At 40.1% G+C, this 26,578-nt stretch overlaps 1 protein-coding gene across 1 annotated transcript in view; it reads right to left on the reverse strand.

The window, feature by feature from the left end:
* The window catches only part of asic4a (acid-sensing (proton-gated) ion channel family member 4a), a 71,902-nt gene that overhangs the window by 3,583 nt on the left and 41,741 nt on the right, over positions 1-26,578 (reverse strand). The window contains exons 2-6 of the mRNA XM_070914610.1: positions 8,249-8,393; positions 7,732-7,859; positions 7,434-7,587; positions 2,613-2,666; positions 438-591 (exon numbers count right to left, since the gene is read on the reverse strand). Coding sequence (XP_070770711.1) covers positions 438-591; positions 2,613-2,666; positions 7,434-7,587; positions 7,732-7,859; positions 8,249-8,393 — 635 coding nt within the window. The remainder of the gene's footprint in view (positions 1-437; positions 592-2,612; positions 2,667-7,433; positions 7,588-7,731; positions 7,860-8,248; positions 8,394-26,578) is intronic.

Genomic DNA, 26,578 nt, shown 5'->3' on the forward strand with positions numbered 1-26,578 from the left:
CTAAATATGCTAAAGTAAGCACTCACTAATCAATACTCATCATCACATGACTGAAGGCTTTAGTGTTTTTGAAATAATGATATACTGATTTGGAAAACATTAAGAACGGCAGAACTTATGAAAAGACAATCTGTGGTATCTGCAACCTTCACAAAAAACACTCTAACAGGTCTCTTCTTTTTGTTTTTACCACGAGGTCATGGTGCCCGACAACCAACTTGCTATTACCAGACTTCCTAATTCCAAGAAAATCAACTATTCACCTAAAGACAAAATATAAATTGATGCTTGTGTGAAAACATAATTGATTTTTGTTTATATTTATGGTTGTTTGTTAGTGATCACAGGCAGGAGGTCATAGTTTATGGCCCTTTTTATTGAGTACCATATCACTGCTCATACGTGAGTTTAGTCTTAGTTGAAGGTTTCTGTCGTACCTGATGTAGTCCTCCGACTTGTCGTATTTCCTGGAGAGATAGCGAGCAGAGCCCTTGCTGGGGATTTTGACCATGGAGAGCTCTTTACCGTAGCGGGTGAGATTACAGGGCGTCTCGCATGGACAGGTGTCCCCACTGTTCTTCTGTTGCTGTGCTGCAACACAATGGAAACAGTGGCTTAACGGATATATAGACTGGGTCAGTTTCAGTGCTGATTTGTTGGCAATCACTCTACCAGAGAAACATACAAGATACTACACAGAATCTAGAGGCAAAATCAATCTGCAACATAGGAAAAAGTGTGAAGGATAGGGAGTGTGCCCCATAATAATAATGTTTTTTGACCACTTTGACACACCATTTACATATTATCACCTTATAAAGTTGTTATAATTCACTTGTTTGCAAATGGTTGTCCATTTAGCATTACTTTGGAGTCTTGTTTCTGACCACCTGGCTAATGTAAGTCCAACATTTACTTTTCTTTTAGCTGCGTTTTGTTCTCCACCAACTCTTTAGAAAAATAGCTCTTTAGCTGCTAAATGCTCCACTATGTTCACCAGCTAGTCACTAAGTTTGTCTGTTTGATGCTGGGCAAGTAGCCTGCAGTGGGTTTATCAATAGTCTTCGCTGAAAACAGTTGCCTGCTACAGCTGGAAACAAGGTCGATGAAAGTGGTGAGAGTTAACCAAAACAGTAAAACCAAGTATATTAGACTACGGGTAACCATAGCAACCATATTTTGACCAATGCCATGACCATAAGGTATATACCTGCTGCTATGATTAGACCCTTTCTCTGTGTGGCTTTGTCAGCACAGTCATAAAGGTTGAAGGGGCTGAAATGTGTATTTTTAATGAGAAGGAGCGGATATTGTGTGCCGGCGCGCCGCATGATTAAATTATATTACTTTGAAATTACTTGTAGTTAGTGTTTCTCCCAGTTGCATGGGTCATTTTGAGGATGAACAAATTAATTACAGCTTTTAAGTCAAGAATTAACAGCTGACAAAATCATTTAATGGATGAAATGTGCAACAAAATGTCAGGTCATGTCAGGTTTTATAAACTTCTCTAGCACTGGTCTCTGCCGTATTAGAAATAGACCACATGATATGAACAGACCAACATCGTTCTCGATATATTAACAAAATGATGTGTTAATCTAATCGTATCATTTAATAGACAACAACTGTGGCAATGGTGTTTACAGTAAATCAGTTTTGTAGAATAAATGATGAAGTACAGTACGTGCTGCTAAGGCCTCTACAAACCTTACACCCAATTAACATGCAGGTATGAATCGCACACACATTAACAAATACATATTCACAATCCTGACTCTAAAACAACAGTATGCACACACAGGAGAGTAAATAGCTTTTCCTAATCTCTCTTTTCAAATTCTAAATGCATTCAGTCCAGACAAAAAACACGGAGAGAGGGAGCACAAAAAGCAGTAATTATAATTTGATGATTTATGTATTTTATAACTCTAACAATTAGGTTATGTGTATGCAGGAGCACGGAGGCATATATTCTTTGTCTGATATGGGAACAAAACACCTTTGCAATATAAATATATAAATCATATTCTAATTTATTACCTTTCATGGAGGGTGAATTCATTCACACTTTTTGATTCAGGAATATGACCCACATGAATATGGCCCATTCTTGTAAGATATATCTAAGATTTCATTCAGCCATATTGTGAATAGGGTTTTAATTCAGTAAAGAGAGACATAATTAAATTTCGGGCTTATTTGGCTGAGAAATGATAATTGTACTTATATGTCTGCCATGACCATAAAAAACTTATTTTTTTTACTTCAACTGTAACGCCTTTGAAACCAAGGCACCTTTGTTCAGTCACGATGTCTGCTGGAGGAGAGTGAGGTCGGAGTTAAAGCTGGGGGGGTGGAGGGGGGCAGATATGCAGGAATGGAGCATTGGTTTAATATTAACAGTTCAACAATGGAGGCAGCACAGCCATCAAGCACTAAAGTGACTAAATCACAATGAGGAAAAGTCATTTCAAAATATCAAGCCAACCTCCAGGTATTTGTATTACAGAAAAAAAAAATCCTTATCATATTTACTGATTGTGTTTCCATTTCCCTTTGGGGGAACCTATTGTAATGAGAAAAAGAAATCAAGGGAGATTGTTTCTTACCGAGTGCTTTGTCAACACAGTTGATTTTACTGGGAGGGCAGATATCTGCAGTTCCTGGAGAGGAGAACAGAAAATGAGTCTGATCAATCAGAAACAAAATGATCAGTGACCCGCGTCTGCAGCAATGAGGAAGCGTGGCTGTGAACAACTCTCCACAGCTTATTATTCATCTCCAAATGAAGGCGGCACACAGAGGATGACTTCCAACAACGGAGCGCGGGCCATCTTGGACGTCTGTCCTTGATTGCACTGAGAAATGGAGCATGCTGGCATCACCCGTGAGGCACATTTAGAAAGTCTTTAAAAAACAATCAATGAGTCACTTTGTCGCAGACAAACATGTTGCCTGGGCCATTAATGACAGGTATTCATCAGCAGCACTATTAATTGGCAGAGGTGTGTTTTTCTGTCTGTGAATTTTTCAAGGGGTTAATGTTTTGTGGAAGTCTCCTTCCCAGCCACTAATAAATGTTAATTAATACACAGTGAAATGATGTTTGATGATCTGAGGAGTGAGTCTATTACACTTTTAGACTCATTCTGTCTTTCAGTATGATGGTGGTTTTTTTTCCTCAGGGCGTGGAAATAACTTGCAATTATTTGAAACAAAATAAATCATCATTAAACATTATTGAAAAAAACTTTCTTGTATATTTTATTTTTAGATTTTGAGGCTGAGGTTTGCGCAGTGTCTGTGTACGCTGTCCACACATGAAGAACAAGAGCAACTTAAAAGCTTTTTTTTGGGTGTGGTCTTCCAAATATAGAGATAGGCTGAAATACTGAAATATTCATCCTGAACCAAAGAATCCAGGAAAACACAATTTTGCTTCTATGCCTCACAGTTCAGGAGTCATGAGGAAAAAATATAAAATCTTTATAAAGACCCAGCCCAAAATCTAATCACTTGTTTCGACCAAACTTTAGGAATCTGTGAAGTTGTTTTTGTGATATCCTACTAACAAACACAGATGCATAAACATAAACCACCAAGAACATTATCTACTTGCTGGAGGTAACAAAAGGAGCAACATGAAAACAACATAATTCAGTTTCCTTAAAAGGACAAGAAACTATAAAAAGACAATAAAACCAGTACAAAAGACTGATAAACTAGAAGCAGTAGACTGTAAACAAATGTGGGATTATGTAAACACATGCTGATGACATTTTGCTGGCGTGATAAGCAGACTGTGAACAGTTGCTGGATTATGTAAGTGAGTATGAGAAAGAAATGGATAACAAACATCTGTGCAGTTCTCTCAAAAGCAAACTATTATAATGAATAAAAATCTGAGCAACACAAAACTGTGGCAGTGAACTGTAACACTGCTGCTGTTGTAGCTACAGAGGACTGCTGGAGAAGAAAAAAATGGAAACTGTAAATTGTACAAGGCACATTGATACAGTACTGTGTTGTCACATCGAGGCTGTAAAAAGATTTTCAATCCACTAGTTGGCCTCGCGCTCCCTTGGCAAGCTTTTGAACCATTTGCTCTGTGGAACCTTTTGAAAGAATTTCAGCAAACTTAATATGCAATAATACATTTTATTCACAATTGATAAGTGCAGTGAAGTAATGCAAGCTACCCACTACCTGACAGAAGCCCTCTTCTAAAGCTGACTGGGCAAATGGCCTGGAAATGCACATTTATTATATCTGATATAATGAATATCATATCTGATGTGATACATCATCACAGAAAGCGAAGTGGTTCTGCTGCTCTCTAAACACCTCTGCTCTGTGAACAGCCCTTACTATCTATTAATTCACACGTTTCCCCACTCTATAGTCCTTTTTCTCCTGCTTGTCTCATTCATTTGAAAAATTGCTGGAAAAAAGACTATTTCCGAAAGAGATGCAGTTTCTCCAGACAGCTGATGGGTGAGGGCTTTTTATAGGTTTGGATCTGATACCCCAGAAACATGTTTCCATGCAGTAACCCGTTTGATAACAGCCACCTTTGTTAGTTTTCCCCAAATCATGAGCTCATACGTTATTGTAACACAATCCCGATCTAGTAGTGAGGCACTGTCACCTTGCAGAACACACAAACTGATCAGAAAGGTGTCCGCGTCACAGCTTGTCGAGATGAAATGATTAACTGTGATTCCTCTCTACAGATTAGACCACCACTTTGGTCCAGCCATTACAGCCTGCAAATTGATTTTGAAATGTGTGACTGATACACTATATTGCCAAAAGTATTCACTCACCCATCCAAATAATTGAAATCAGGTGTTCCAATCATTTCCATGGCCGCAGGTGTATAAAATCATGCACCAAGGCATGCAGACTGTTTCTACAAACATTTGTGAAAGAATGGGTCGCTCTCAGGAGCTCAGTGAATTCCAGCGTGGTACTGTGATAGGATGCCACCTGTGCAACAAGTCCAGTCGTGAAATTTCCTCACTCCTAAATATTCCACAGTCAACTGTCAGTGGTATTATAACAAAGTGGAAGCGATTGGGAACGACAGCAACTCAGCCACGAAGTGGTAGGCCACGTAAAATGACGGAGCGGGGTCAGCGGATGCTGAGGTGCATAGTGCGCAGAGGTCGCCAACTTTCTGCAGAGTCAATCGCTACAGACCTCCAAACTTCATGTGGCCTTCAGATTAGCTCAAGAACAGTGCGTAGAGAGCTTCATGGAATGGGTTTCCATGGCCGAGCAGCTGCATCCAAGCCATACATCACTTAGTGCAATGCAAAGCGTCGGATGCAGTGGTGTAAAGCACGCCGCCACTGGACTCTAGAGCAGTGGAGACGCGTTCTCTGGAGTGACGAATCGCGCTTCACCATCTGGCGATCTGATGGACGAGTCTGGGTTTGGCGGTTGCCAGGAGAACGGTACTTGTCTGACCGCATTGTGCCAAGTGTAAAGTTTGGTGGAGGGGGGATTATGGTGTGGGGTTGTTTTTCAGGAGCTGGGCTTGGCCCCTTAGTTCCAGGAAAAGGAACTCTGAATGCTTCAGCATACCAAAGGATTTTGGACAATTCCATGCTCCCAACTTTGTGGGAACAGTCTGGGGATGGCCCCTCCTAAACACACTCCTAAACCTTGTGGAAAGCCTTCCCAGAAGAGTTGAAGCTGTTATAGCTGCAAAGGGTGGGCCGACGTCATATTAAACCCTATGGATTAAGAATGGGATGTCACTTAAGTTCATATGCGAGTCAAGGCAGGTGAGCCAATACTTTTGGCAATATAGTGTATGTAAATGTCTAACGTGAGCACCACAGCGTTTGTATTTTTATATCCTGGTGAAGAGATTTCCTTTGTCAAAACTCCATAATGCATCAGTTCGGTTGCAGCAGTATGGGGTTCAATTAGTATTAGAACTTGTTTCTGCACCAAATCAAATGTCTCACACTGTGTTGTTTATTCACATCAATCAATTTTCTCATATTTTCAATTGTGCTAAATAAGGCCGCAAATGTCAGCTGCACTGAGTAAATATGGAAGCCGTAGTGATCCCTGCATACATTGTGCGATTCCTGCCACCTCAAACACATCCACTTCAGTCAGACACATCAGTCAAACAATTTGCGTTCCGTGACTCAGCTCTTCATGCACCCGGGTCGTGGTGACGCACACGCTCAGTAAGTCCAAGCATCTTATTTTGTGTGTCATCTCCCCAAACTGAACAGCGTAGATGGTGGAACTACAGTCCTAATAGAAAGAGTATCTACCTGACACACACGACTTTGTGTCTCTGTGCTGTATTTGTGCTCATCACATATCTGTATCTCATTCACCATAATTCAACCAATCAATCATTTTGTTTGACACTGCTTGATTCATTTAGTGGTTTTTAAATTACTAAAATGAAGTTTCTGTGTTCATTTCAGTCTGAATTCAAGTAAGATTGGGTTACACTCGCCCATTCAAACAATCTGATATGTTGTGTGCTCATGTTTAATAGTCATTTGAGTTATTGCTACACTTTTAGATATCAAACACTATAATAATTGCTACACTAAACTGAGCCCTATTAAAAAATGCTTATCTTAAATTCCTCCTAAATAATAGGATGAAAATAATAAAACACTACGTATGATTCATCAAACATCACGATTTGTTGTGTGCCGCATGAAAATCTTGGTAATCAGGAAAGATTTTAAATTGATTGTTTAAGGTGAAATTAATCATATATAAAGGCAGGAATCCTGAGATCTGCCTGCAAACCATCTAAAAAACTAAACATGAGAACCACCGGGACCAATAATAATAGTCAATCAGAATAATTAACATGGGAGCACGGCAGAACAATTCCCAAACAGATGATGTATGAACAAGCGGATCCAAAAGTCATTGAGACTTTCATGTAGTCTGAAGAGTCAGTGGCCAGAGAGCTGCCAGTGCTGCTGAAGAGCATTCCACTCCAGATATCAAGCATCAAGGTCAGGCGTGTGGCAGCCCAAATTATATCTGTGCTAGCATTATTCAAGTGGGCCAAAACTGAGGACTTGCTTTGCACAATGGGTCATCTAATAGCATGCAAATACTGGGCTGGCTGGCTGTTTCAATTACGCTAGACCGAACAATTTTAAAAACAGAGGGAAATGCTTGAAAATACTAACCTCGTTGGAGCATTTTATACCAATGTGAGTTGTCATGCTATTTCATGACCTTGAATTTTCCACAAAACATGAACACAATTTGTGTTTGTGTGTTCCTAAGTTCGAACCATGCACATATTTTGTTCTTTTTAGTTTTTTCCTCTTCAGTTCCTGCTGTAACAGTAACTTGACATTCATCTGAGGGCATAAATTATTAATTATTAACACGCTGTGTAAATGTGAGGTGGGGGGTGATCTTACCAGGCATGTGCACCATCCTGCAGTTGCACACTCTCAGAACTTCGTTGGTCTCGCAGAGCAAGCGACAGGCACTGATGCTGTATGTGTCGTATCCTGGGAACTTCTCTTTGCTGGTGGAGCGGCAGTTCCCCCACGGCTGGGGCAGGTAGGTCAGCTAAGCACACAGAGATTTATTAGACCCCAGTCTGAACCACAAGGGGCGAATGGTTGCAGGGAGAACATTAATGCGGTGGTGGTGGTTGGGGGGGGGTGGGAGTGTGGGGGGCAGGGACGAGGTGCTGTGATGAAGAAGACCTACCCTCTGCTCCTGACATGAAACAAAGGTCTGGAAGCCCGGAGAGACACCGAAGCCCAGCTGGTGGATGTAGGGAGGCTCGTCCTGACTGTGGATCTGAACTCGAATGCCGGCCTCCAGGGACGTCTCATCTTCAGGATGAAACAGAGCGCGAGCACGGAGAGTTGCAAAGGGAGAGTACAAGGGAATTTCAAATGGCAGCCTCATCTGACAGCTAGGAGTCAGTTTGACGCTAACTGCAAACCATATTTCAGTCATGTTTAAAGAATAAGCCTGCAGGGATTCATATTATGTGACAACTACAATGCAAGCACAAATCTGAGGTAGTGTATTTTGTTCAAAAAATTCCTTTTACAAATCACATTTTCTGGGTTGCAGGAATGCAATCAAAAAATGTATTATTTACAGTACGTGACCCAGAGAAAAGGATGCAGGTTATTTTTGATTTGCAGCCCAGCAGAGGTATCTCATGCTGTAGCATAGGATGGGATTACATTGGACAAATAGTTTGGAGGCTTACTTGTCTCTCTCCAGATGGGCAGATACTCATCCTGCTGGATATCCAACATGATCTCCAGCCCATTTCCCATTCCGCCCTGCTTGGTTTTCCTGGACGTGGTCTTGTTACCATTAAAAGTGTAGCATTTCCCATATCTGGTGTAAACCTGGAAGAGAATAGATTCCTATCATGAACAATAACATAAACATGACAGTCCACATACTGGCTTTGACAAGATCATACTAGCAGTGCATTGAAAGGAAGGCAGAGATATTGAGCAAAAAAATAAATAATGAATATTACCCACAAACCTCTGGTTGCAGTCTGCTGGCTTAGTCCCTCGTGGACTTTGATAAGCCGTATTTGAATGAATTCCCAACACCCACTGCACAAACCCTGCACAATGCTGCTCAATAGTACTACCATCACACTGAAATATCAGAAGGCATAAGAGATTCTTTAATCTTCCTTCAAAAGAAAACAAAGACAATAAGAGAGAGGCCGCTTTAAATGAGCTATCACGTCACCACCTATCAGAGGAGCTGTCTCTGTTGGGGACACATCATCTCTTTGTTTGTGCTTCTCATCTAAACTGCTGCACTGCAGAAAATATCCGTCTTACAAGTCAGTCATCTCCTGTGAGTTTTAAAGGGACAATCCATGATCTGCATTTAAACAAAAGGCTACAGCTGAATGGGCTAAACTTCCAGTATCTCTGAAACTCACTGAAGCAGAGGGAAATTTTAAGCGGGCCATGAAGAAATGGCTAGCAAAGAGTCTCTCAGAGTAGGGACCTTGCACAAATAAATTCAGAGTTGTCCTTTTATGTTGCTTCCTTTATGTGATTAATGAATATTGTATTTGCACCTGTCTTGTTGGACTTGCTGTAACTGTCTTTAGGTGAAGCAGTATTATGTGTATTTCTGACTGTTTGCTAAATCCCTCCCCTAAGCAGTGATAGTCCAATCACATTATAGCAACTGTAACCAGTCATGGCTAGACTGTCAAGCTTTGGATTTCTCCACATGTTGAAGTGGTGTGCATCCGGCTGTAGCGACAGCATTTAAACTGTGTCAGGAGGATAATTTCACCTGCTTAAAAATGTTTCATGAATCATTATTATTCAGGTGTTTTGTGAAAATGCTAAAACAAGACGGCGCTTTATGCAGGTTGCCTTTTTCGTTGAAACCTACAATTTAAAAAAAGAGAAGCTTGCTGTGTTTTTTTTTATTGTTGCTAGGCAATCACTGAATCACCTGATCTCACCACCACAGAAGGCCTTCTCATTTCATCCAATTGGACAATGGATAAAAAAGGCAAACGACGCCGGCCGCTTTTTTGCTCAGAGTTCAATTTTTTCAACTCAAGGCGTTCAGAGCGCTCCTGCAAAATGCGAGGTGCTCCAGGCGCATGACTAGCGCGCAAAAACGCTTACTGCTTATAGAAAACAACTGGAAAAAGATGTCTCTCACTGCAAAAACCGTGTCTGATCAGGGGCCTAGATTTGCCTACATTTTAGTTGGTTTTAAGGGAAACAGGCTTTTGAGATGTCATGTTGATGAATTCAAACAGCATCAGAGTTGCGAGCACTGCTGTCCAGAGTACAGCTTTCTCCTCTAAATGACACACATTTATAATACATTATAATACATCTTTCCAAAGTGCCGAGGAAATCACATGGCAGGAGAGGTCAACCGACGAGTCGCTGTAGAAATGACAATCGAGCTGAATAGACGGCAGACATGTCATTAAAGACACACTGTGACGGTCCCGGCATTCTCCAAGACACTGACGTCTGTGTTCTGACTTTGATATCAGCTTGAGCCACCTAATGAGTGCTATGATGTCTAAATAAGGGATGCTGGTGGAACAACACAAGCTCTCATTTACAGACCACAGGGTGTATTCACATCTGAGATGGTTGAACAACAAATCAAAGCCATGGTTGTGGGGTTCAGTCAAGTAATTCCCTGGAACAGTGGGCAATTTGGCAATATCCACAACAGTGATTACAGCAAGAAATGAGTACCGTTCACAAAAGCTTGGTGATTAGAAGGCCAGCTGTATTTTATGCAATAATAGACCTCGAGGCTTTTGATCTGGCTATGTGCGCATGCATGTTTATATGCAATGTTTGGGTGTGTTTTTGAATGCATTACAAATTGTAACCTTTAAAGTGAGTCTTAGTTGAGGATACAGAGAAATCGCTGACACAATTACAGATCTCAGTTCAGGCTCTGATGTGGCACAAAGGGGTCTTCATGATGAAAATTTGCTCAGTTCGTTCTGACAGACACTTTACATTTCTGTTTGTGCACTGCAGCATCTTTCCAGCCAGTAAAATGGGAGGTGGCAAGGTGGGGGCGGGGGCCCGGGGAGACGTATTCAAGTGTGACTTTTGACTGACATGTGCTATTAGGCTGAAATAGTTTAATCTCTATTTGGCTGGTGCGGAGCAGCTGAGGAGGTAAGCTGTACTTATCATTGATCCTCCCCCCGTTCATTGACACACTTAAGCCTCAGCAGGCAGACTTTATCTGATGGAACAGGCAACAGAGGCACTTCAGAAATGCTCAAAACACCCCGACCAAGTGCCTGGGTTCCGCTCTAAAACTTTGGGCTCTGGAGGACGCCGATGTGTTCACAAATGATGTCCCCAGAGAGTACGGCGAAGTTTTCCCATCATCTCACCCAGGAAATGGTTGTTGGCAGAGCTTCCACTGGTTTATTTCTCTGCCTCTGAACCCCCCACTCCTGTCTTTCTGCATCTGCAACGTGATTGATGGAGCATTTTTCTCTTGCACCAAATTTAGCAAAGGTAACGGGGCTGACTTGGGCAATTCCCAAGTGGGGACTTGGCACTGCTGTTGACAAGCTGAAACAGAGCAGCAGCGTGGCAGTTACAAACCAAATGAAAAGAGGTTTTGTACTCCTCTGAGGAACTCAAGTTGTTTACAAGTGCTAATTATTGCGGCACTTAATGTAGCATTGTTCACTTTGTTGTCATCCGGAGGTCTTTGACTGTCTTTTAGATGGAAATGGAAAAACGATCAAAACATGTGTTTCTGTTGTGTATTATTCTGTGAGTTAGGTCTGAACACCCAGACCCCATGTTGTTTTGTTGTATGTATGTACTGTGTATTATTATCATTTTGTTTCTCCATTTTGTAATTCTACTATTCAAGGCTGGATTACCTACTGGACAAAGACGGCAACTGGCCTGAGGTCCAAAACCTCACCATGTTGCAATTAGCTTGAATAATTGCTAATCTGTTTGGTAATACTGTATGCACCACTAAAACACAATATCAATTAAATATGGGCCTTTGAGGGCTATAATAAATACTCTTATTCACTTGTCTTTCACTTGACTACTTGTATTTCAGTTGACATCATGCTTACATAGTGCACATTCCTAAATAAATGTGTGTTTAGAATGACCCTACACTAACTCACACAGCAAACCTGGAGATGGACAGTACTTCAGAATAAGAGTAGCGGTTGGTTTCTGGGTGTCTGCGAAAAATATAATGAAGCTGCCATGTGCAGTCTGCTGTGTGCACTGTACATGATGAGCACTTAACAGAACACATACATTATGTAAAGACTTGTTAATTTGACACTACTACTGTTACTTCTGTCTACTCTGTACACACGACATCTATTAGATGTTCGTCTCTTCCTCGGGTTTCTCCCTTTTTTTCTATTATTGGTCTTTTTTGGTCTTTTAGGGCCTAAGCATTGAGGGTGTCTTATGTTCACACTTATAGTTGGCTCAACTTGACAAGATTAGACAATGAAAGCATACATGCATAAGATGAAGATGAATCAATAGTGGCAACATATTTCATGTCACTACAGCAGTTACTGTAGCTCACCAATTAGAACGTAATTGTAACTTAGACGTCAATTCATTATGTGTCGTTTGACAGTGTTTTTTTCTTCCAAAGTGCCTTGTTTCATTCTCCGTCTCCCCATGCTAAATGCATTAAGAGACCAACCCCTTACCATGTAATTCATAAGCCAGAGTGGGGTAAACCCTTTAACACCCTCTTTATGACCATGATCTGACAGTCCCATGGCACTTTTCCTTTTAAATAACCTGCAGGAATCACTTCAGCGCTCCTCCGGAGGACATCCATTTCCAGGCAGGATGCGTGTCATCGGGTAGCTCTCAGAGTATGAGGAAGGAGGATTTGAATTCATTTACGGAGGGGGGTAGAATATGCCACAGCACTGATTGGCAGTTGAAAACCATTAATGCTGGCTCATGCAGGTTTAAGGTTGAGACAGAGCATTCCTTGATTTAATAGCTTCATTACAACCTCCCAGCAGAAAGACTCGAATTACAATGTGACATGAACTGAATATTTACATGGTATATCAGAGTGTTTTTTCTGGGCCAATGGTGTATGCAACAGGCCTGCCGCTCAATTTACTACACTGCAAAAACCCAGTTATTTACTCTGTTATCAACTTGTTAATAATAGAAAAAAATAGACAATGAGGTGATCCAACCGTCAACCATTCAGTTTGGTTAAATCATTTTCCTAATTCTAATGAAGTGTCTGTCTTGTTTCAAGATATTCCTATCAAAAAATTGGCATAGGGGAAACCTTATTTTGGGATATGTTGTCTCGTTGTAAAAATAATGTTATATGAGACACAATGGCAAGCTATGACACATACACAGGGAAGGAAAAGGGCCCAAATGTAGTGTCTACACAAGCCATTTGCACGAGGGAGTTGCATGACAGAAAACGCTCCTTGCTTTCCTGACAGACAAATAATTAAAAAGTCTAAATGTTTGACTACATTCACACTGCAGCTTAAGTGCAGATGTGCTGATGCTTTCTGAGGGTCAAACAGCAAAAAAGCAGTGCTCATTTAGTTCAATTCTAATCTGGACTATATGGATATACAAACTGCATGTATCACCACATGCAGTGTACCTCCAAACAGTTGTTGCCAACAGGCATTACAAAAAGGAAGATACATGGTGCATTTCTTCCTTTTACCCTTGCACTCAATACTGACATTTGTGTCCCCATACGAAACGTTGCTCTATGAAATGACTGTTTCCCTCTGACACTCACTACAGACAGAGATTCTTCAACACACTTATAGAGATCAATGTACGTGATCTAGTGTTAAACAACAAAAGAGGTAGAGGAAAAAAATGGTCTCCACATCTTCATCACTGTGTAGAGTTCTGTTCTGCTGTCAACCTCTATTGACAAAAAATGAGAAGAAGGGTTAAGGCAAGGAAAAGAGAACACATTGAAAAATAATTTGGATCTGTGGGTTCCCTCACCAGACTTGAGTGGTGAAAAAAAATAGTTTCACTGAGTTGGCAGTTTTGTGAGTACACTATACACTACACAATTCAGTATGAAAGCCTGAAAGGTCCCCTGATCTTCTCATGGGGTAAACAAAACATTAGCAACACCTTTTAATATGATACAGTCAACAACAACAACACTATCTACAGCCTCATAAATGACCATAAAGTTGAATAAAAGCCTGACACAGTGACAACAAAAACTGATTTATAGGCTTCATTAAGTATTACAGTGCTATTGCATTGCATTAGATTAATAGAACTAATAAACTGCTAACTTCATGTACTTTCTTAATGTACCCGAAACTCAACGCAAAAAATAATTTAACAATCTGCCACTGGACTCTATCATGGGACATAACATCCCTCTACTGTGACAAAACCTTCAGAAATCATCAACGAGCCTAACAGCAAGGCTGCAGAGATTCTAAAAAAAATTGTTTAGCTCGCGATAAGGAAAGAAAAATTACAGTGATGCATTAACTCAGCACACATGTCTGAAAAACTGTCAAGAAGTGATAAGAACTCATTGGAAAAATCTTTCTTCTTCTCATGCACCATAGTTAAGCTGTATAATTCATAAATAATCCTCAATCAAATGTCAGGCAGATTACTTTTATCGTGGGTCAGCGCTTTGAGATCTCTACATACATACAGTGGGGAGTAAATACAAATCCGAATAACATCATAACCCCCCCAACCTTTCAGACATATTCAGAGAATAACAGAGGAGAGGTTCAGACATGAAGCCTAAACAGTGCAGACTGGAATGTGAGACACTCACAGGTTTTGCACCATTAACCTCCATCTCAATGCTGGCATCTAAACACGGCTCCAGGGACGAAGCTTTGGATTGCCATTCAGCACATTACAGTTATTGTGTATCTATTCCAACCATCATTACACCATCGAGTGCCGAGATATCAATGGCAGTTTAATACACTCATTCAAGTGAGGTAAATACAGTGTAATCAGCGGGCTGTCATCATGGTTGGTCTTACTCTGCTGTTGGGCAGAATAACATGTTTAATAAATGCGGCAATTTCCTCAAATGGTCATAAGAAATGTAAATGAATGCTGGACATAATGAGTTTTCCCAGCAGACATTCTGATTAATAAGAAGAAAAGGAAATGTAACCTTTTCTGATGGAATATCGCACTGATCCACTGTGTTCATGACCAAACACCGAGGCAGGTTTACACTCCAAGGTGGTGAACTTACTTGATCATTTTGTAGTATGTCTGCACATTTTGCTCCTGTCCTGTTTGACTAAGTACCGTACATTAAAATGATGAACTCTGATATGAACTTGCAGAGCTTGTTTCAGTCATTAGTGTAGGAGTTCTGACTCATCTCTTTTCTGCCTTTGCTGCCCTCTTTCTGGTTTCCTCCGACAGAGCATCACAAATAAGTGGAGCACCAAAGCCAGAACAGTGCACTCAGCAAACCTCTCTCTCTTCAAATGTTAGCATTCCCATTTTTTTCTTCTTCTGTACCCCCCCCCCCCCCCCCCCCCCCGCATGCTGTTATTCCCCACATATCCGAGCATACTCAGCTAATGGAGCCGTGAGAGATGCTCTTGAAAAAGAGGTTGAAAATGGACAGGCTCTCCAGCACAATACAGTAACTCACAAATAGAATAGTCCACCAGGTTTAGCGCTCTCAGAGATATAAAAGGTTCCTTTGACTACAGTCTGCACTAACATCACAGCCGTCGGGCCCATAAAGGTGCTGTTTTATAAATGTGATTAGACACTACTGTCATAATGGGGATAATTCATTTGGATCACCACAGTGAGACAGGTCCCTAATCAGTCTTTATGCGTAATTGAGATGACTAATTTTCTTCAGCTACAGCTTGCGCCTGGGACCAACCAAAATGGTAAGTAATTCTTGACCTTAAAAGTCAAACAGAACAGTGTCAATTAATTGTGTTCCATATGGATTAATAGTTGCCATTATCCATTTATCTATGATAAAATGAGTCAACCTGGTTGGTGATTTTCATGTCAAAGTATCTTTAACCCTCTTTGAGCCCTTTGATAATAGCTCAAAAAGTGCTCTGACAATATGAAAATGCATAATGCCTGGTGTGTTCTCAGGGTCCTGTCAAAGTCTGGGTCATCTGAGTCATTCAGGATCCTCCCCGTCAAAACCAGCGCCTCTGGTTAAGCTATGGTTATCTTTCATCCTGTGGTGGTTTAGGAACAATTTCAGGCTATTTATTCCACTCCAGTGCTTGAGGTCATGGCTCAGAAGAGAGGCGTACAGCACAGTCATGCTGAATGTATGAGCTAATGGGGCTCTCAAGATAGCAAAGGAGCATATTGCCTGCTATACATGAGCCAAGTATGCTTTACTTTCCCACTTCACCTCATTTTGTCATTCCGTATGGTAGACACTATCCTGCCTTGGGCATTTGTCTAAAAGTCGACTTTGTTTTTTGTTTTTTTTTGCAGTCATTTAGATATTCAGGTTTAATTAATGTACCTCTGTCATTAACATAGGATTTCATTTCCAAACCTCTCAGTCTCACACCACTCTCTGCTCCTCTCAGGCTCTGGCAACCGCTCCGAAACACAAACACTCCCACCCAACTGCCACTGAAGAAACCCCGTCACAGTTCCCTGGCCAAACTTTTATTTAGTATTCATCATAACCAAGACACCTGCTTGGTTGTTTTTCTTTTCCAGGGAACTCTTGGGAAATGATATCTGTTGGATGGGAGCCACGTGTTAGGGTTGATGAAACTACCGAAGAGGAAAAGCAGGATCTACTATCTCTTGACATGAACCATCAATATAAAATATGATGTCCCTTCAGGGATATGAGAGAGGTACAGATGCAAATATATATCAGCTGCTAGCTCTTGTCATTTTGTGACAAGTTATTCATAACTGAGCACACGTATCAACATATACAAATGCTTGTGATTGCAAGTATTTTATAAAATGCAGCTGGTGCAGCTGCATAATAAGAAATACATGTTTTAATTTCTCCTCTTGTCCAATGTCCTGGGACTCCTAATGACATGCAACACTTGCTTTATTCACAAGATGGTGCAATAAGTGCACTTACTGACTCACTTATCCAAACCTTCCCCTTTTGGTGAGCGCAACAGTGAAACAATATTTGCCTCTCAACCGTGTAACATTTATGAGCATGGGGATTCGTGTTTTTCATGCTACATAAATCATCCAAGTAAACAAGTCTGATTAGTGTTTTTGCTCAGGCGAAAGAGCTTGTTTTGAGTCAAAAGCAGATCTCACAGTCCATTAGACTAAGCTGGATCTAAAGCCAGAGCCCAAGGAAGTTTGGCAGACACAGAGGTTTGAACTGCACACCTAAACACGCCCAGTTTAATTTGGCCTCTAATCACAGTCCTCCCAAATGGCTGAGTTAAAGAAGGAGATAATGCAGCGATGGAACAAAGGACTGGCAGATCGAACAGGAATTGAAATTCTCAGACCACTGATCCTGTCCTTGACTGACTCTGACCAAAGTCACAGTAAGAAACATTTTTACAGGACAAAATGACCATATTTCTGCACAGTGTATCTGCAGGGGACTGATAGAGTTGATGATTAATTTCACTGATTACAATTCAGGTGGTGACATTTCTGGCATTATAAACTCCCTTTCTGATGCTTATTCTATTCTGGAACAAAAAATCCACAAGCCCATTCAACCACCCACACACACACATCCCTTCAGCATTGTCGTACAGATGAGCGACTGGCATCACATTTCAGTTCTGAAAGCTACACACCCCCGCGAACAAAGCACTTATATTACTCTACAGTATAATTATTCCAGTATTTACCACAATGACATATCACTTCTTCACTAGACATTCTGTTGGATCTCTCATGAGTTAGTTCATGTCCCTTGCCTCTCTCTCTCTCTCTCTCTGAGCCTGAGGCTCATCTATCACTGTTGTTGCAACTCCTACTGTTCGCCAATGGAGGTCGATAAATATTATAGATGATTTGATGCCCCTTTAATACCAGGTTATTAAGAGTGAGAGCAGAGGACCACTGTAATCCCTGTCTGCACATCAAAGACAGGCCAGATATCTGGCCTGCTATTAGCTGAGTGGCTGGATGCCACCTGCCCAGATGTTTGGCATGTGGATTCCAGTTCTGCCAAATGGGGATCATGAGACCACAGGATGCCTTCCAGAAAGCAGCTGAAGCTCCAAAACTTCAAGGACAAAAATGTTTCTCAAAAATGCTACATATTTTCTATAATAATGTATCAATCCTTTTATATTTGCCATATGTGCATGCTGTTCAAAGTCCTTGTAGAGGTTTTATAAAACATTTTCAAAAGATCAATTTCACACCTTGCTAGCAAGGTTATTGCATTTGCTCCAGAAACCTTTAGAAGTTGATGACACAGCTGCCTCACTTTTAAATTTAAATTTTCTATGAACATAACAGGCACTTTTGATACCCTGCATCAGAGGCCACAAAGCTCAGTGTGGATTAGAAAGAGTTGATGTTGGGCTCTGTATATCCCACAGTTGTGACAATCCCAGGCCTGTTGCCTGGGCTCTGACTGTCAGTTAAATAACTTGCTTGTGATAGGGCCTCAAACTATTGGAAGACTTCCTGTGGTCACAGCCCTGACTGTCAATGTGCATTTGATCTCCTCTGGGTTTACTCACACTGAAGTTGTTTGTTGTTATTTACAGCCAAAGCCTCAGAGTGAGTCTCTGCCATTGTGCACTAGGCTAAATTGTGGTGGAGGTCGAGATGATCGCTAACTTTATGTGTCCCATTACTGAAACACACCACTCACTGTCACAATAAGAACAGAAACAAAGGCCAACAGAAATGCTTCAGTCAACCATATGCACAGTGGTCACATGGCCATTTTGTCACATGACTGTCATGTGACTTCAACAACTGTTACGACCCAGCTTGCTAGGGGTCAGGGGTGACATAGTCACAAGGATTAGGCCCATGGGACGGGTGCCGACTGCGGCCAACACTTTATGTTTATGACCAAACACCTTCAAAATGAATGACATTTACATCAACTTCATCTGTGCTTTGTGCTTATTAGCAAATATTAGCATGCTAACAAGCTAAACAAAGATGGTAACATTGATAGAAACAGTGATGTGGATTAAACTGAACAGAAATGATAAGGAGTACCACAAATATTCCAAATACTATTTTCACATCTTTGCTCTTGATATATTGAATCTCCCAAGTGATATAACATGATGACCTTTCTGCTCACACCATCCTCACACAAATCAGCTATGTAACACTGCTACGGACATCTCTTCACACCTTCATGCTCAATATGAAGTATAATAAAAAGTATAAAACTGAAATTGTTTAAGGCCTAATATAACCAGTAACTACAGTGAGATTTGATTTTCCCTAACCAATCACTAGAGACCAACATATATCTATCTAACGCCATTTTAAGTCGACACTGATGCGTAGCCATGCCAACATACTGGTTTTGCTGCGGTTTTAAGAGAGGAGCGGAGCAAAGTAAAAACAAACTACGATGTCAGGCGATATTGAGAAGACAGGCCGTCCTTCAAAGCAGAGTACTGTTAGGATTCCAAAGTAATCGGTACTTTAAGAACATCCACCATAACAGTGTCTATCTTGTCTACAGTGGTCGTCATTGTTGTTCCTCTTAGGTTTCGACGCCCAACTTGACAACGCTTGACATCAGCTTGACAACATATTAGTCCCGCCTGTGGCGCTGATTGGCTAATTGTTAGTCCCCCCTCGGCGCTCATTGGATAATTGCTTTTTCAACCGAGAAATCGCTGTTTAACGTTATGATGCCAGACCAGAATCAGTCAACTTGATGGAGTGGGTGGATTCCAAGGTCTGGGCCCTGACAACTGTGAACAGATATATATATCTGGCAACAGATATACATTTTTTCGTTGATATAAACAGATTAAGAATTTTGTCAACGGTAATGCAGATGGAGGTATTCATACAGTATTCCTATCTATGAGACAAGACATTAATATATTTATTTTTCCCTGTAGGTGTCACAGGTGAGTATAGCTTCAACATTTATAATATGAAAATATCAAGCGACATGCATTTTTTAACACACATTTGCTCCATGCGGATGAATCTGTGTCGAATCAATTTCAAAGGTGCCAACCTCCACTTTGACCTTGTCTCGAGCTGCTCAGATTGTGACTGAGTTCCATTAATACGACTCAGAGCAATTTCGCTGCATTTAACAGACACAAAGCCAACCTCGATGCTCCCACTGACAAGCACTTTTGCAGGCAGAGGTGAGATGATATAATGCAAATGCTTTTCATATCAATCGTATCTAGAAATCAATGCATTTCAAATAATTATCAGGCTATTTGAATTTCAAGGCTTTAATAGATTTTAAGGTTATGAGTGAAGACACAATTAATTTATCTTTTACATCTTGATATTAGATCATCAAATATGCAGGATTATTTCCATTGCGCAAGGTCATTTACACCCTTCCATCACACACACACACGCACACACAATCAGGTCCATTACCTGAAGGTGGGAAGCAGCTGCAGTGTGTTTCTTCTTGTGCTCTGCCTTTAGAGCATGTGTTGTATCAGTCAGATTCCAGTCAGACACTAAAAACGCATGACTTATTATAACAAACAACAAAGCTGTAAACCAGGAAGAAGAATTGTTACTTCTGCAACTCTTCTTGAGATCTATAATTCACTTTGACAGATGTCAGAAACAGAGCATGTTTATTTTAGCCGCGTTGTGACAACAAGCTGCAAAATATACCTCTGAAGACATCAGACGACGCCTTAACATCCTGCAGTCTGTGAATTCTGTGCTGTGCACGACTTATCATTAGCGAGCGATGACACCATTGAGATGACTAAATTATGATTACAAAGCCCCATGCATCATAGATCTTCACTGTGACGAAAGAGGGAAGGGCACACCACAACTTTGCACAAGGCTTTCTATGCGTGTCTTTATCTTTCAAAGAGTCTATAGACATTTTAAACATGAGCTGACTGCAAGTGAATGACAGTAAGTGCAACAGAGAAGAGCAGGCCTTTCTGTGTGCACGCAGACACCCCACAGCATAATCACATTGGTTGTCATCATAGCTTCAACAGTAAGTCAAGACTTCTTTTCTAAACTGACTCCGGCAACATTTCACTGACGAAAAACAGTCAAAGTAGAATTTTCTCCTGAGAGAAACAGAAAAAGAAGACAGTGCTGCAGTGAAATGAAATGAGTATGGCCTTTGACTCAGTGGATAAAATTCTGTTCACTGTCTTGCAGCTCCACCAAACAGTGGCAAATACCATGTTTCTAACTGATCGGCACAGCAGTCGATACATCAGCATGTGCATTGGGATGAAGAAATCAATGTCAGTACATTCCCATGTCTCTTCCATCTCTGCCAGCGAGCCCTAATACAGGGATGGAAAGCCATCAGCTAAACCTACCCAAAGGGGATAGCACACACCCGATATTGATGTTTGAAGGGTTGCCTTGGTGCCAAGAAAGGCCCTTGTAAAAGCCATGGTAAAGGATTACCCAAGCAAGCATGTCCTCCTTCAGCGCAGGCGAGAACACTAGTTTCCACCCATGGTACCGTTTTGAAGGGTCATTTTTAAACACAGCGAGGGATGAAACAAACAACAAGAGAAGCTAGGAGGGACCATCCATCACTCCTACTTGGCTCTCCCCTGCTGTTTGTCGAGCTGGAGATAAAGTTGGCCTTATCTTCAATTAAGCACGATCAAACATTGTTAATGCCCAATCTGTAATGCTAAACAAAACAAACAAAGAGGCTTGCCCGGGATACCGGACATTTTTTATCGTCAAATTGACTAATAGAAAATGGCAACTTTCTTTTGCTGCAATAATGGGTATAATGGTGATACAATAGTCTGAAGCATTGTATCAATTTAAGGATACTTAAGGATATTATGGCTGTGAAACTACAGTCGCATCCATATTATTAGTATCAGCCATAATATCAGTGCTGCAACAAGCCACATGTGGATCAATATAGTTTCATCTTGCATCTTATCTATGTAAATCTATAAATCACAATAATGCAAAACAATTCACAAATCAACACCTTGTAAAAGATCATTTCTACGTGTCTAATATTACAGATCTTTGATTAATCCAGATTAGACTGAGACAGAAGTTGAGATTCTAAAGTGATTAAACCAAAAAAGGTTTTCACTCTAAAAGCAGAATATCTGCTGTACTTGTGTGAGTCCTGTGTCAGCTGAGAGGTTTTTGTTGAGGTTTGAGGGTTGTTGCATCCAGCTGAGCAGATAAGATTGATGTGCCACTGCTCTGCCAAACAGACAATGTAATTAAAGTCATGCAACCATGGTCTCTACCATAACCCAGACACATGTAGGTTCTTCTCAGGTTATTCTGTTGAGTATACTGACATGGATTCTAAATTGTTTTGTTTCTACAAGAAGACCGTTTTTGTTTAAGATTGACAGCCTTTTATATCAGGGAATACACATGTGTTTGGTCTCAGCATTTATAACCAAATATCTCCAAACCTTAAAGAGCACGTGAATCCAGGAGGTTTTAGATTTCATACGTCTCTCTAATACATCAGAAAAAATGCAACCAGACTCAACACGATAACTCTGTGTTACTATGGGGGAATATGGTAACACAGGAAATTACTGATTGGGATCACTAGTTGTAATTGTGATGTAAAACAAAGCTCAGATGAAATCCTTGTGTATTGTAAACACTGCCAGCAAATGTTTTTCATGCAGAGGAAATGACAAATAACATGACACACAAAGCAGTGATATCTTTCCTGAAAATTAACCATACCCTAGTTACCACAATAGACATTGTAGAAATAAAAAATATATAAAACCTTAACATTATTATTATTACCATTAATCCTAGGGGGCAGCGCAACAAGCTGTAAACCCAACATTGACATATTATCACCCAGTAAAGTTGTTATGGCTAGCATGTTATTTATCTTATTTGAACATCCAGCAGACACGCAGCATTAGCATTTATTTGGCTTCGTGTTTCTGGCCAACTGGTCCTTATCAATTCTTGAGGGAAATATCTGGCTCTTTAGCTGCTAAATGCTCCACTATGTTCACCAGCTAGTAGCTAACTTTCTGTTGTTGGGTGCTGAGCAGTTAGTGTACTGTTGATTTATCTGAGACTTTTTGCTGAAAATAGCTGTATGGCTGCTGGAAACAAGGTTCATGAGAGCGGTACAAATGAACCAAGACAGTAAAGTTGTGGGCCGTGAAACCGAAACAATGAGTCGAGTGATAATTGTCTGTCATCACTACAAGCAACATCTTTCACACACAAGCAGTACTTTGTTCCATTGTGATGTAAAAATGTATTAATGCAGCTGTAAGAAACGTCATTGAACGCAATTTCTCTTCCAAAATCAACAATCTGTCTGTTATTAAGGTCGACTGTGACATACAGATTCAGGGTGGCATGAAAATGGTAGGCTAGGTGCAAAACATACGTGTATGTTAGCAGTCAGCTGGAGACTTTGCAGCGTGCACATGTGCAGCTTTTATCAGAAGACAGTTCTTGTAACACATCTAAAAGATAATATTTTAGATGTGTTACATTGTTAACTATTTTATGTACGTTTCGACTTGTTGGTGGTCAGAGAAACACCACCAGTGGTGCAATTTAACCTCTGAAGACCATAACTACTCACAGAAAAACTCTCAGTCACGGGGAGCTACAGGAATGTGGATCAGCAAAATCATTTGGAGTCATCCTTTGGAGTCATAAATGTACACACCAAACTTCATCAGTCTGGCTTTACTTCATTTTACGTCATCAAATTTCAGCAATCACAGTCCTGCTTCAGATACACACACAGAAAAACCGCATCTTATATTTTTGTATATTGCCTGCCAAACCCGCCTGCAATTTAGCCCAAGTCAAGACAGCAAACAACATTAGCTACAAGTTTAGTATCTTGAATAAAAATAGATTCACAGCAGTCTGCCGTGGTAGGACAGTAAATTACTGGCGCTTTTACTCTTGTGAAACTGCAGGTAGTTGGTGTGTGATCGTTTGTAGATTGGTACAGCAGAAATAATGGCAGACTCATACTGGTGAGGGTCATTATGTAGGGCAAGAAAACCTTGTTAAAACAGACTTCCACTGCACACCCTCTTAAAAGGTTAATCTGACAAATGAGGTGATGACATTAAAATCTGATAATTAAGCAGCAAACAGCACATTTTCTATAGTGAAAGGTCCCTTGATGAAATTTCAAAGAAAAGTAACAGAAAAGCCAACTTTGTTAGATCTTCCCGACCCCTCTGCACTGCAACACATTTTTATTTTATCACCTTATGATTTTAGTTTATTGTAACACATAAATCACCTCTGTATCATACCTGAGAACATCCACATGTTTGTTTTACCCATGAGCTGTGACCTCAATACACCAAACAGACGACCAAACCATGGGTATAAACAGATAAATATGAGAAGTTGACCCTACTGAAATCCCCAGTTTAATTAATGCCAGGTCCCCTCTCTGTAATTTGAAGTCTCCTTTATTAGAAATTTTAAAAGTGCTCTCCCCAGGGACGCTCTGAGTCACAGGGAAATTGTAGCACAATATGTTTTTAATTTCCCAGGAGGTCCTTGCACAGCAACTCTTTAACGACGGAGCAGCTTTGCTGAATGAAACTAAAAGGTATGCTTTTTTTTCTTTTGTCATTATGACTGACCCCAACATGAAATATTCTGCCTATTTGCATGGTCATCTCTTGCTCTAATTCAAAGCTGTGTACTACTTACTCTCACTTGCCTTCCACTGGGACATGTACTGTAGTGCTGCTGCATCAAACTACAATACCTCAACTTCAACCAAATAGAAAGCACATAATCACAACAATTACAAGACAAAGAATTAAGAATAGAGTTTTAACAGAATACATTTCAGAGATAAAAACACTCGCATCTGCATTTTGATAACTTTATTCCTACTTATTTGTCTTCTAGTTATGAATAAATGCAGTAATTAGGTTTTCTAATTCAAAACACAATTGACATAAAACATTGAAAGAAATTAATTTTAGTTTAGTCTGTGACATTATGAGATGGAGGACATTAAATCACACAAAACTACAAACATGTCAGGGGTCATACAATAATGTCCAAGAGTTATTTCCATCGTTGTCCTTGATGTAAAGACAGCAAAGACACAGGAGTCTTGGATTGAGTTGCAGCAGTTATCAATTATTTGGTTTGTGTGTAAAGTCTTTCCTAAGTTCTTTGTAACCACTAGCTAGTTTTATAGTGACTTTTGACTTTAGTAATGTGTAAATTGGTTGCTAGGAAACGTGCAATGCCATGAAAACAAGAAGTGAGTGTGGCATCACATGCTGTAACATTACTTCCAAAAGGAACAGTTTTAGGAGGCAAACCTTGTATTAAAGTTTGTAAGTATAATATAGTGAAATATTTCAGTTAGTAGCGGTAATTCAGTTTAGATTGAGAGGGAATTATCTGATCATGCTAATGTACCTAATGTTATTTAGGCTAATGTTATTACCATAATGTTTTGTAATTTCAGGTACATTTTGTATTTTTGTGAAATGTAATTAAAAATACTCCCAGCTTACAGCATTAAAACAGCATTTTGATCAAGTGCCTATATAACTTCTTTTACTGTGCAACCTAAACCGTAATTGTTAGTTAAGCTAACGTTCATTTTCTTTAGTCAGCTAAGCAACAGTTACACCTTCCAGTTAGGAGGTGTAAACATTTTGTTAAAATGAATCTCTATGTAAGACATAGATTCTGTGGTGCAAAACATTTTCATTCAGTGATGTGTAAATCTTTAGTTAACACTTATGTTATAACTAGGCTAAGTATGAACTTTGAAACAGACCAAGCTATACCATCATCAATGAAATCAAAGTCAAACATCCAAAAACATATATGATAAAAAATTACATACAAATTACAACTTGGATGACAAAATCATACTTCCAAGTTTTCCATAAGCCATTACTCTTTATTAAATTGTAGAGGTTACAGTTCGGCAACACTCCCTCTAGTCTGGTGGGAATGAGTTCTCCCTTAGAAGATGGCCTTTGCGATACTCAGGAACTCTGTTGTTATGAATATTATATACACACCGGGTTGTAGTTGTACTGATCTTCACTCAAACTGTTAGAACTACTGTTTGCCAACTTGAGCTCATGTTCAAACCAACACAACCCTGAAGAAGTTGTTCTGAGAGATCTATAAGTGTTTCCTTTGAGGTTTCAAAAAAAAGTTTGAAAGGTTGAATATTTGGTCAAATATATAAGGCAGATAAAGCAGCCGCTCAAAGAGATTCAAGGTTAGTCAGATCCGTGCTTTGCAGGCAATTTGGTACTCATGTCATTTTCAATAGCAGCAGTTATTTTGGGGCTTCTCAGGCAGGATTTCTTGACAATCTTTGTCACATGTACCCCCATAGAACTGTCAACTGTCCCCTTATCTTAATACTGTTATTAAAGCAGGCAATCATTACAATAATTTAGTTCCAAACTAAAACAATGAAAACTGTTGAAGCTTCCTCTGAGCCACCTCAGATTGTTTGTCTTGAAAATCTTTGACGGTAGTGTGACCACAGCTGTTATTTATCTTATCTTATTTTTATTTTTATTCTTATTCTTATTTTAGCTTTTATATTCTACTTATTTGTTATCAAAACAATAGCACCTTCAGACCACAGCAAATTCCTTGTAATGTATGTTACTTGGCAATAAACAGTTTCTGATTCTGATTCTGATTCTGATTCTGAATCAGGCTGTTCTCCACCTTGAATCTGTTCAAAGCTGAGGAAATCACTTCACACAAGAAGTTAGATCCAAAGGATAAGGGTTCATTAAGGCCATATTTCCCCAGACCGGGACACTGTGACAGTTTCTTGTCTGTCTCTTTAATCTTTAGCCCACAGTCTGAGGACACATCCATCAACTGTTCCTGCAGTCTAA

This window comes from Enoplosus armatus, chromosome 11 (genome assembly GCF_043641665.1).
Source record: "Enoplosus armatus isolate fEnoArm2 chromosome 11, fEnoArm2.hap1, whole genome shotgun sequence".
NCBI classification, from domain to species: Eukaryota; Metazoa; Chordata; class Actinopteri; order Centrarchiformes; family Enoplosidae; genus Enoplosus; species Enoplosus armatus.